This window comes from Lycorma delicatula, chromosome 11, assembly GCF_047948215.1.
Source record: "Lycorma delicatula isolate Av1 chromosome 11, ASM4794821v1, whole genome shotgun sequence".
In the NCBI taxonomy this organism is placed as follows: Eukaryota; Metazoa; Arthropoda; class Insecta; order Hemiptera; family Fulgoridae; genus Lycorma; species Lycorma delicatula.
In genome coordinates this window covers 73144583-73158043 of record NC_134465.1, presented here as the reverse complement: position 1 = coordinate 73158043, position 13461 = coordinate 73144583, and the positions used below count along the sequence as shown (strand labels likewise).

The window sequence follows — 13461 nt, the reverse complement described above, 5'->3', positions numbered from 1 at the left end:
AATGCTTCTTTCTTCATCTATTTGACGCAACACCTCTTAATTTGTCACTTTATCCACCCATCTGATTTTTAACATTCTCCTACAGCACCACATTTTAAAAGCTTTTAATCTTTTCTTCTCAGATACTCCGATTGCCCAAGTTTCACTTCCATATAAAGCGACACTCCAAACATATACTTTCAAAAATCTTTTCCTGACATTTAAATTAATTTTTGATGTAAACAAATTATATTTCTGACTGAAGGCTCATTTCATCTGTGCTATTCGACATTTTATATCGCTTCTGCTTCGTTCATCTTTAGTAATTCTACTTCCCAAATAACAAAATTCTTCTACCTCCATAATCTTTTCTCCTCCTATTTTCACATTCAGTGGTCCATCTTTGTTATCTCTACTACATTTCATTACTTTCGTTTTGTTCCTCTTTAGTTTCATGCGATAGTTCTTGCGTAGGACTTCATCCATGCCATTCATTGTTTCTTCTAAATCCTTTTTACTCTCGTCTAGAATTACTATATCATCAGCAAATCGTATCATCTTTATCTTTTCACCTTGTACTGTTACTCCGAATCTAAATTGTTCTTTAACATCATGTATTGTTCTTTAACTGCTAGTTCCATGTAAAGATTAGAAAGTAACTGGGATAGGGAACATCCTTGTCGGACTCCCTTTCTTATTACGGCTTCTTTCTTATGTTCTTCAATTATTACTGTTGCTGTTTGGTTCCTGTAAATGTTAGCAATTGTTCTTCTATCTCTGTATTTAAATCCTAATTTTTTTAAAATGCTGAATATTTTATTCCAGTCTACATTATCGAATGCCTTTTCTAGGTCTATAAATGCCAAGTATGTTGGTTTGTTTTTCTTTAATTTTCCTTCTAATATTAATCTGAGGCCTAAAATTGCTTCACTTGTCCCTATACTTTTCCTGAATAAGGAAAACCCCTTAAAACCCCTGGGTTTCATTTTATTTTCTAGTACGTCAAATAGTACAATTTGTTGATTGTTCCCAACAGTTGTAATAAATTAGGCCTTTATAGTTAATAAACACTGTTTATCATCACTTTATTACCTGATGCATAGGTCTTTAATAACTTTTTCAAAAGTTATTATGCGACCTAAAAAAGCATTACTTTCCCTTACAACTGTTGTTTAAGTTCCATAAGAATGTGAGTTCAGGTGTCTGTGATCGAGTCAATTGTCTCAGAATCTATAATACTCGCACTAAAAATTTTAACAATTTCCAAAATTTTTATTTGTCTGTCTTCACAAATAAAATCATTAATCCAAATATATAGTCTCCATGGTGTGCAATAAAAAGTTTTCATTGTTTCATAAAAGCAAGGCTGAATATTTTTTGGTTGGAGCATAGCCACTTATCTACCATCAACTTTATCTATTAACTTGCCTTTTATATAAGTTTAAATACGTGAAATCACCAGGGGGAAGATCTGATGAACATGACAAAATACTGAAAAGACGTTTATTGAATGGTTGATTTTTCAGTGATTACAGATTATAATCATTGATAAAAGTTACCAAAGGGATTTAATGCGAATAAAACATCCAAATTATAATTAAAATTACATGTAGTTCATCTCAAAAATTATAATTATTTTGTTTCATTTTAAGTCTGAAGAAATCATTAATTAAAAAAATAATTTTAAAATCTATTGATCACAGAATGATTTAAATATTTTTGGGATTTATATTCATTGTTTATCAATTTATATTTTCATCTCCATTTTCTAATATCGTTGTAAAATAAACTGATGAAAACAATTAAATATACAACAAAAAAAATCAAAATATGATAAAAAACTTACTGGTTGCTCGTCTTTTTTCAGTGTTACATTAACATCTGGTGATGTAGGTCTGCACGCTATTACCAAACTTTTATACTGATGCTGATTTAACATGACCAATGATTCATTAACAGCTAACAAATGTTCATCATCTGATAACATAAAATAAAGAAAAAGAGTTTTTATTCATTTTAAGTAATATTAAGAAACAGCAGCATATTTAAACAAGACAAATTCAAAGAAAACAAATAAATAATATAAAACTACCTAAACATATTTAATAATGAAGTAATCCCAAAAGCAACTTAATATTAACTGGAACGATTAATATAAATATTTTTACGGATCTAATATTATTTAAGTACATTATACAAATTACAACAAACAAAATGTTAAAAGTTCATGTATTCTCCACCGACTATGTTTCAAAGTTAAGGATTTTTTCCATGATACATAAATTAATTTTCAGATTTGCATAGATTAATTAAAATATAGAATTTATGTATAAAAATTTATCATTGTTATTTTCATTCAGAAAACGGAAAACTGCATTCTTGCTTAATTAAAGAAAAGGGAAAAAAAATTGTTACAGAAGTAATCTATAAATAAATTAATCTTCTATTTCGATTAGTACACAATAATAGATTATATAGATAACATTAGGAATGAATAGGAAATGCCACTCCAGAGATAAAAAAAGAACTTCCCCAACGCTATCTGGATGGATCAAAAGAAACTATAATAAATCTTGATCAAACACCTATCACACAATATATAATTACAAGCGATGTAATTAAAATTCATATTCATTATTTAAAATATAAATATAAAAAATAATGTTAATGTATATACAAAAAGAAAGTGAATGTAAAATATTATAATAAAATAATTCACTGTTCAGAAGGCGTTAATGAAAATTATTTGAGCACATACTTATACACACGTTGAATGGGAACAAAAATTAGAAATTAAAAAAACATTTTAATTAGTTTTATTTAAAAATTCATTGACAAGGGTAATAGAGTTTTTGTAAGAGAAGATCTTTTAACTGGATGTTAAATAAACTGCTGGGAAAAGTCTTTAAATGGCTTGGAAATTTACTAAACAGCACAGAAGCATAATAAGATCCTCTCTCGTAAGCCAGAAAATTGTGCTACGTTAAAAGAAAACAGTTATGTTGCTTGATTTATTCCTTTTATAAGATAAAGTGACTATTCTTTTTGGAAAAATTACACGTTTATAAATATAAAATCTAAGATAAGTTAACATTTAAATTTTTTTAGATAATGGTCTAAATAATTCATACTTATGGACACCAAACAATGCTTTTGACAGCCTATTTTTGTATTTTGAAAATTCATTCAACTTTTTGGAGGAGCGCCAAGAGATGATATTATACTTTAGATAGAATTAAATGTAAGCATAACAAATATTTAATAATGATGATGAGCTTGGTTTTTTATTAAAATGGTTCAAGGCAAATCTGTACAGTTTGATCATCTCACAAGAATTTTAAATCTAACAGAATACCCAGAAATTTTGCTTCATAGACAACAGAAATACTACTGTTATCATTAATGGCAATTCTATCCATGTGATTAGCAATGTTATTGATATTTAAGTACCACAATAACCCACCGGGTTGGTCTAGTGGTGAACATGTCTTCCCAAATCAGCTGATTTGGAAGTCAAGAGTTCCAGTGTTCAAGTCCTAATAAAGCTAGTTATTTTTACACGGATTTGAATACTAGATCGTGGATACCAGTCTTCTTTGCTGGTTGAATTTCAATTAACCACACATCTCAGGAATGGTCGAACTGAGACTGTACAAGACTACACTTCATTTACACTCACACATATCCTCATTCATCCTCAAGTATTATCTCAACAGTAGTTACCAGAGGCTAAACTGGAAAAAGAAAGAGTACCACAATACATAATTAAAGTTAGATGGTTAAAATCTACCCAGTGAATATTTTTTTGAACTGTTAATGTAAAATTTTCCGACTTTTAAATAATTATTTTCAGATATAGATAAAAAAATCAAATTCAGTCGTGTCTGACCCTTAGAAATTCCATAGGTGTTGATGTTTTTGCCAATGGAATTTTCCTGGTAGGTTTTACAGGTGGTTTGCCATTGCCTTCCCAATATGGTTAATTGAAACCCAACCACCAAAGAACACTGGTATCCATAGTCTAGTACTCAAATCATACAAAAGTAACTGCCTTTACAAGGTCCCAAACCTTAGAACTCTTGACTTCAAAAATCAACTGATTTTGCAAGTAGTTTCACCACTAGAGTAACCTATTATCTGCAAAGAAGGTATCAATGAATCGTTCAATATTTTAAGGTAGATTATGAATAAACAATAAGAAAAACAACGCATTCCACATTCCACATATGGAAGTGAAGATCTACATTTTTCATTCATACGAAAAGATGAAATTTCAACTGTCCTGTTTATGGTATGACTATTTATTTATATATTTATTTGTTTATTTATGACAGGTATGAATACATTAAATTGTAGGAAGCTCCTCTGATGCCATAGCTACTAATTTTTTCCATTAATAAAAAATATGGAACTTAATCAAATATCTTATTAAGATTTCAAAGAACCCTCTAAAAAGTAAAAAATAAGAATTAAATCAAAGTGAGAATTTTAAACAAAAAAATATAAAAATGCATTGAAAGTAAAAAATAAATTATATAAATATCTAATAAATAACCAGTAAATAAATGTAATAATTATTAAATTTTAAAATTAAAAGTAATGAAAATATTTAGTTAAATAAAAGCGTGGCGCAGTTTTTATAACAATGTTTTCGAATAAGTATTTATAGACATTTTCTGTATTTTAAAGTATATTTTTTGTTTAATGAGGTTGTTTAGTATTTATTTATCTGTAATAAAATAACTCAAGTTTTAATTCTTTGATGGTTCAAATTTTGCACTGAGACGACCTTTAAGGATTAATAAGATTAAAAATAAAAATTAAATTTAGAAATCTTGCACAAAGTTGTTATTAATTTTGACCTTAATCTGAAAAATTATTAATTATTATCATTATTATTATTGTAATCGTAATTATGAATTCGTTAAATAAAAATTCATAATTAATTAAAATGAAACTTTTAGCGGAAAGAGTGCGTTCAATTTGGCTTAGATTACAAGCAGAATTCGAAGATGAACTTCAACTACGTGAGAACAGGTACAAAGAAAGTGAGTGGATGCATTTTCCCAGATTGTTACTAGTTTCCCAGCTAGTCAGTCTTAACTAGAAAGGTTCCATCAGACCTTTCCGCCTCCTCGCATCATTATTGAAAATGAAAATAAAGATTAATTATTATAAAAAAAAAATGTTGTGTTGTTTTAAATAAAGTATAAACACTGTGCCACGCTTTTATTTAACTAAATATTTTCATTATTTTTAATTTTAAAATTTAATAATTATTACATTTATTTGTTGGTTATTTATTAGATATTTATATAATTTATTTTTTACTTTTCAGTGCATTTTTATATTTGTTAATATATTATATTTTTTTATTTAAAATTCTCAATTTGATTTAATTCTTATTTTTTACTTTTTAAAATTTTTCTAATTTGTTTCCTTTTTTTATTAATGTTAAGATTAATATTAGTTAAATAAAAGCTTTTTTAAAAAATAATTTTTTATATGTAATCAAATATATTTTTGTAATTTTTTTTTTGTATTTTTTTCTGTAATTACCTTAGATATTTCCAGAGCAGTAAATAAAAGTCAGAATTTAAAAAAATATTGCTATCAAGATCTTTTTGGAGATTTTTTTCACCATTCTTAAAAAGGAAAACTGGATAAAGAGATTTTGTATTTTCAAAATCTGAGATACATTTAAATTGGTACATTTAAATCCTTAAAAGATAAAAATATTCCTAAAATTAAAAATTCATTGTTTACTAGTTCAACAAATGAATTTTTATGTTAATTTGAAGTAACAATAATTAAAAATTGAAAAACTAACCTTTAACATAAACATAATAGCTTGCCGTATCATTAGAATCATTGATACCGGCTGGATGGCACATAAAGTATCCGGTATCCATGTAAAATGGCTTTTGTAACTTCAATTTTGAGGAATAAACGCTTCCAGTAAATTCATCATTAGTCATTAGTGTTTACATTTGATGAACGTTCCTGAAAGATAAAAAAATATATAAATTTTACAATAGATGTGTCATGTCAATATGTTTCAAAATGAAGCATACAATTAGATTAAAATAATTATAATAATACAAATCTGTATGGAATTAATTTTTTTCATCTCTTCTTCATAATCTTCTCTGTCCTTTAGCAGGTTTGACATGGCACTTTTGCCAAAATACTATCTATTCAAATTATCTTTTCTTTCCCGATTCTCTGAATCACCCACCCTTTCATATTAAACATTACTTCTTATCCTCTGGTATTATCTTCTTCTATCCTTTTCAAATGATTGTCTGCATTTAATCTTCAGCAAATTTTAAAATATAGTCTGATTATTTAATTTTTCTAAATTTAATTTGTGAAGTTTCTGTTTTCCCTCAATTATTCTATCACTGTTTAATTTCTAAGTACGTCTTACCTTTTTTACTTTGTTTACCACTTGTCTTTATTTTACTGTAAATCTCCATCCTCATTTCAAATTTTTTCTTTCAACTATTTTTCTTTAATATAATTTATAATAAATGAATTTTCCCGGACATAATTATTTAGGTCCAGGCAATCCAATCAATAACGGATCTCTAGATGATCAGATCACACAAGCATGACTTTGCCTATAAAACAGCAATAAATCAGTCATCACATACATACAGTCTATAGGTAGGGCTATTGGTGTTTTTGCAGGGGACTTCTACAGAACTGGGAATTGGCATAGTCTTTTTGGAGCAGCAGGCCTATCAGGAAAGTACTAAGTTAATTCTGTTAATGGAGGTATCATATCCTAGAATGTCTGGAAATCACATAGTGAACATGGAGATGGTTGACAAACCAGCAAAGGTAGAAAAAGTGAATAGAAAAATGCCTTATAATACCGCCGTTGATGCCTTAAACCATCAATCGCTCTATATCAAACTTCAAGATGGGGAAAAACTAGCAGATTTTCTAGGAGCATTTTAGTTAGATTACAGACAGCTTTAGGAGTAACAGTAAAACGTCAACATTAATGATAAGAGAGAAATAGATTACAGACAGTGATGGATTTCTATATAGGCTAGCTAAGCTGAAGCCTATGGCGGCAAATTTTCAAAGGCAGAAATTTTTTCCACAAAAAATGGATTATCAACTTTGCTGAATATCTTATCTCTCTACTTGTTCTCAGCACAGGGCGATCATCTCACTCCCACATCACATGGATACTAATATTGTCCCTCCTTCTTTCGAGATTCATTGCAGAGCGGGAGCACACATGGTAACAAAAGGCAGCACCGGCCACCACGTTTTTTACATAGTTGTATGTGATTATCAACCTATGTTCATATATCACAGTTCAACTAGAATCACAGAAATGTCCAAATCCATTCAAAACACACTATAATTTTATAGTATAAACTACATAATTTTATATTCTGTTGGAATGAAGTTTTTGTTGCAATTTATGTGATTCTAATATGAACGTTTGCATAACTTTCATATTTCTTATTTTATTACCCATTTTTAGGTTTTTAAGAAATATAGCACAGACGGTAATTTGGTTCAGCCTATAGGCAGCCCATTTGTAAATCCTCCACTGATTACAGAGAGAATAACAATAATGACGAAACATTTCCTTAAGAATTCCCACTGCAACTTCCGCCTTATCTCTGGTTCGAAAGGCTCACTTCTTTACCTCAGTTTTAGTATATATGCTCTGACGGATGAGTGTCACGGGCATATGGACCTCGTCGAGCGAGTATTCCAAGTCGGTGCCGTCAGACATCTCGTCTTCACTACTCTCCAGCCTCCTCGTCACCCTTCCGCAGATCAACCATACTGGTCGTCGGGGTCGCCATAGGGGACCTCGACGTCTTCCTGCTGTGTGTTGCAGGGAACTTCATGTCCATTTCCTCCACTTTCTTGGATACAGATTGCGACATCTCTGCACCGACCGAAGAATCGCGCTCTACGCCTGATTCCTGGAATCAATTTGCAGAAGAAAACGCAAGGGTGGTACCTATGCTAGCAATAGTATACAGTTTTGCCTGCAACCTCTTTGTAACTATCACTCTGAATAAAAGCTTATGGATACAAAATGGCCGACTGGATATTAACCACGTTGCCTTAAAACTGCTTAAATTACCTTAAAACTGTTATTAAACGTACCTGTTTAATCTATTACTACTAATTTAAAACTAATAATTGGCACTAAATAAGCGTTAATTGCACTTTCGTACTCGCGCTCCACGTGTTTTTGTACACTAAAAACATCTCTACCTCAAAAACTAACCAACCGATTTTGGAGGTTTTTGTATCAAAACACTCGTCTTGAACAGATCTAGCACTTGCACGCACACATACACACACACATTTCTATCACGATAAAACAAGAAAAAACACCTTAAAATCCACCTTACGAAGCGTCCGGACGCAGTACGTATCCACACCAAATCTCGGTCTCTACACATTCTAAAATCGCCTGTCCAAAAGTAGTTTTCCTCTTCCCACTGTACCTCCCTAATTCCTACTACATCTACATTTAATCTACCCATTTCCCTCTTTAAATTATCTAACCTACCAACCTGTTTTAGACTTCTAAAATTCCTTAGATATCCGAAGAGGGTACTACTTTTCCTCCGAAATATTTTAAAAAGGGAGGCATCTTTTTTACATGAAAATGCAGAGAGCTTCATTTTCTTGAAAAAAAGGTGTAGTTTTCCATTGCTTTCAGCTGTGCAGTACTCAGAAGATTGGTTGATGTTGATATGCCCATTTAAGACTTCCTGACGTATGCCTTTAACAGCTACCGAAAGAGCTGCTGTTCTCTGTCAGAAATCATTCCTTAGTCTGGCTCTCAACAGATACCACTGCAATATGGTTGCACATTTGGTCCAGCTACTCTGAATCACTGAGTATTCAAACCTCCTCACCATCAGCAAGGTCATATGCTTCATAGAGGGAAAAATTATTATATAATGAACCAAATAGTGTTTTCTGTTGTTTTCAAACAACAACGTTCTGTCAGAAATTGTAATCGCAAGTTAGTGCTGAAACTGGAAAATAAAAAAGTTTGAATATCATTTTATGATACAATCTGTCTTCTCCAATACGACTTTTTTCTTTTTAATGAAGTAAGAAACAATTTTAATGAAATCTTTTTTCTATTTTTCTTAATTTGTACGTTGCTAATTGTTCAACTAATGAATAATAAGTAACCTCCCCATGGCCCAATGAGGTGTGGATGATATGTATGACATCTAAATGAGGTGTAGGCTTACACAGACTCAAGCCGACCATTCCTGAGACATATGGTTAATTGAACCCCAAATTTCAAAGTACACTGGTATTCACTATCTAATGGATACTACTAAAAGCTAGTAACATTTACTCGGATTTGAACATCAGAACCTTTGATTTCAAAAATCAGTTTTTAAACAATTGATTTATGACGATGATTTAACCTACACACATACACACACACACATATCTACTTTTAGAAATCCACCTTTTTAGTATTTTTATTTGATTTCCACTCAAGTTTCAAACAATTTTGGTTTATTAGCTGAAAGAAAATATCATGTAGTAATTACAGTTTGTTTACTTCGTATCAACACAAACAAGAGTTACACAATTAACAAAAATAATTTGTTATCAAGTCTTATTTCATTAAAATAGATATAGCCTTTTTGGATTACAGAGGCAAAAACAAATATGCAAACAAATAAACCATCCCCACACACTCCACCTTAAGTAATGGGTAGAATAAAGGTTTTTTACAATTACTACTGATTAGGAAAATACCACTGATGCAAATACTCGATGAGAGTAAAGTAAATTAAATCAGTATAAAACAACAGTTTTGAAAGGATTTAGTTAAGTTTTTTTTTTTTTTAATTAAGGCTGTTATTGTATAGATAATAATTTAGAATAAGCTGAGTAATTTCAAAATAAGAAAATTGATCAAAATAGTTTTTAGATGTTTAAATAAATTATTAAAAATGGAAGCAGTAGCATAATAAGGTTCTTGAGAAATGCAAGTGAATAATGTTATTTGTTAGAAATAAATAACACTTTCTTGCACTATATCAAAAATAGCAGATTCCTAAACTTAAATGTGTAGGAATGTATGAATGTTTTTTTAGTAGCTATACAGAAAGATGAAGTAGATATTATTGGAGAAAACTAATATGTATATTTATATTGCAGCCAAAGGTCCTTATTTATATATAATAAAAACTGATGACTGACTGGCACAAAGCTCTACATAAGGAGACGTACTCTCATTGAGAAAAGTTGACAAAATTTAGCCCTTTACTCGAAAAATCACAAAAGATTGCAACTGTAGTACTAATTTATTTTATAAGATCACGGTAGGAAAACTTGGAATGCATTGCAGTTGTGCCCTTAGAGAAACTGGTTTTCTAAGATCTGTTAAAAAGTATTCCATCTTCAAGAATTACAATAAAAGTATCTCAATGTTTTAGCTCTGACTAAAAGTTTGAAAAATCATATCGAATTAAAAGTACGATCCTTTTGACCCCAGATATATACTCCAGCACTTTTCTCATTGCTCAGAATATTTCTGGAGGTCTTGATTCAGAATGGCATCTAGCAGTGATGTTGCACTTTTCATAATATCCTCTTGGGTATAAAATTCCAACCCTTTCTTTATACAGAATTTTCAAATTGCAAAATACAGGAAATTTTCAAATAGAAATCATAGGAAGCTAGATAGTAAGATGCTTGGTGAACATGAGAAATCACACATTAAAGTGTGAATTTAGAAAGTTATGGGCTAGTTAGAGGAATAGACAGAGGCTTTTGGTGTTTTGAGTTTCTAATTGTACAATTACCATAGGTGCATGTTTTGTGATGAACAACACTACCATGAGGAAGATGAAGAGATCTTCAGTACTTTTGTTTTATTTTTAATATATAGTATTAAAAATCTGCTATATCACTTTTATGACTTTATTATTATGAGCAATTACAGCACAAAAATGAAGATGCAAAGTGATGGCTAGCTATCAGAATAGGTGGTTACTCCCTTATGCTGTTTGTAAATAGGAAAGAAAGTCTTCCAGCAGAATTAATAAAAGATGCAAGAAAAAGTGTCGGTCTGATGAAGGACTGATAACAAGCAGTGTGAAGCAGACATGAAGTTCTCATATTTCAAAGGCTTACTACTTTTAGACAGTTTCCACAGCTGTATCAGTGATTACATAAAAGAAAAAGAAAAAATCAAGACAAAACTTGCAATTATTACATCTGATTTTGCATCTACGTTCCAACATTGATGTTTCTTTAAATAAACAATTCAAATGTTACTTAGAAAATATTAAACTAAATGAATGGAAATAACATTCATAGCTTTAAACCCTGACTGGAAAAAATAAAAATAAAACCCTTCTGAAAAAAAAACTTGTTACAACTGTTATCCAAGAACATAATTCATTTCCCATTGAAATGAAAACAAAAATTTTCAAAAAGACCAATATTAGTATCCAGAAGACAGAACAGAAGACCGACTCAGTTGGAACACTGAAATGACAATCTAAGAGATATGAAAGAAAGCAAAAATAATGATTAAGGAAAGTATGAGAATAGATTTTTATTTTTGTAAGCTATAAAACAATTTATTTTTATTGTTTGGTAATATTTTAAAATAAACTTCATAACTAATTTTTTTATCCCGAAGAACAATATAAAAAAACCACCACTGAAAATAAAATGTATTTGTGGAAGGTAGCACAACATCTGAGTACAATAATTAGATTAATCATGTTTATGTTTTAAGAGTTCAGATACAATTTAATATCTCTTACCCTTTAAAGTTTGTGTTAATTTTCATACTTAAATATCAGGTGTTCATTAGAAACACTGAACATTGGGCAGTCAATCATTCTGCATTATGTATATGAGGAAGTAAATACTGTTGGGATAGCATTTACATCCTGCCCGCAATCAAAAGCTTAAAAAAATCATTCTAAATGTTACTTGACTTAGCCAAGAAAGAAATAATAATAATCATGACAGAAATTTACCTTTTTCTTAAATTCAGGTTCAGTTCATGTTCGCACAAGAAATGAATTGTAACGGTGCTTTTAGGTCCACCAGCATGACATGACTCTCCTGTCATTTCCAGTATGATGCGCCCATTTCTGAATTTCGGACTGTAAGAAGTTTCACTGATGGTTTTTAATTGACCGGTATTATCTTTCCAACAAACTCCTACATTTCTTTTATCAAATTACTATTAACATTTTTACATACATTTACCATATAAATTTCATTTCTTTGGCTCTGTAATTATATAATCGTTATCTGTTCTAGTTAACTCATTGAAATCAAATTCGTAATGAAAATAAGGATCATTTGTTTTACAATCATATCCTTCATTGACCTGAAAAGAAAAAATCGTAGAGTAATAATTTTTTTATCAATCTCAAAATTGTTTTTTTCTTTTCCTGACTTTTACCCAATAGCGCAAAATATGAGTAAAGTTAATTATAAATTGCACAATATGTAAAATACATGTTACAGTATAAACCTACCGGTCTGTAATTCAATAGCCTGTAATTTTGGGTAATCCAGATTGATCAAGCTGGTTGTATGAAACTTAAAATAACAATGTTGAGAAAAAATTAATAAATGGAAATACAAAAATATCTCCTTACAGAGCCTGATAAACAATTTAATCGCAAAAAGCCAGCAGTGTTACCAATTTATCAGAGTAAATTATGCTCTTTCGACTCATTTATTTGTAAAATGTTTTACATTGCAGAACTTAGGCTGATAATTTAGGCTGAGAAAAGCAAATGATATGTTTCATCTAGAATGCTATTTAAATAGGCCAATAAAGAAACCGATGAGGTTTAGAAACACTGAATACTATAATTAAAAGTAACTTTAGATTAATCTGAATTTTTGTTGACCTGAAAAAATTGTAGCTCTCAAGACTAGTTGTAAAATTTATGCTGTATTTATTGTATTCTACAAATAGATTTATATTATATCTTTATCTTACAAGATTTTTTCCAGAGTTACTTCCCACATAAAAAGAACTAAATCTTTAGTACAAATATTATTAGGAACAAAATAAAGAAATAACAAGTTAATACAAAAAGGAATCGCATATCAATTAAATTCCATTCAAGAAATTTTAATTACCACATAACGCTGTCAAAGTGCACTCATGTGCATGCATCTACAAATACTATTAAATTTTTTTAATAAAAGTACAAAGTAACCTAGTCATCTTATTATTTATTTATTTTATATAGTACTATGTTACAGAGTAACAGCACAGTGACATGATATCAAAGTATGTTGATAAAAGGGTGTGCTAGGCCGCCACTACGCTTCAGCCAGGTCTTTGATTTTGTATTCACACATTAAAAAAGAAGTGTTACACAAATTTAAATGTAGCTGCAAATACCTACCCTATAATGTTTAACAGCTCTCCTACTAATAATAGATATGTTTAGGATTAGTTAAATA

At 29.8% G+C, this 13461-nt stretch overlaps 1 protein-coding gene across 1 annotated transcript in view; it reads right to left on the bottom strand.

Moving 5' to 3' along the window:
* Positions 1-13461, bottom strand: part of LOC142332383 (vascular endothelial growth factor receptor 1-like) — a 56117-nt gene that overhangs the window by 33670 nt on the left and 8986 nt on the right. Inside the window, exons 3-5 of the mRNA XM_075378806.1 lie at positions 12006-12364; positions 5810-5982; positions 1826-1956 (exon numbers count right to left, since the gene is read on the bottom strand). Of these exons, the coding sequence (XP_075234921.1) occupies positions 1826-1956; positions 5810-5957 (279 nt within the window). The 5' untranslated portion in view covers positions 5958-5982; positions 12006-12364. The remainder of the gene's footprint in view (positions 1-1825; positions 1957-5809; positions 5983-12005; positions 12365-13461) is intronic.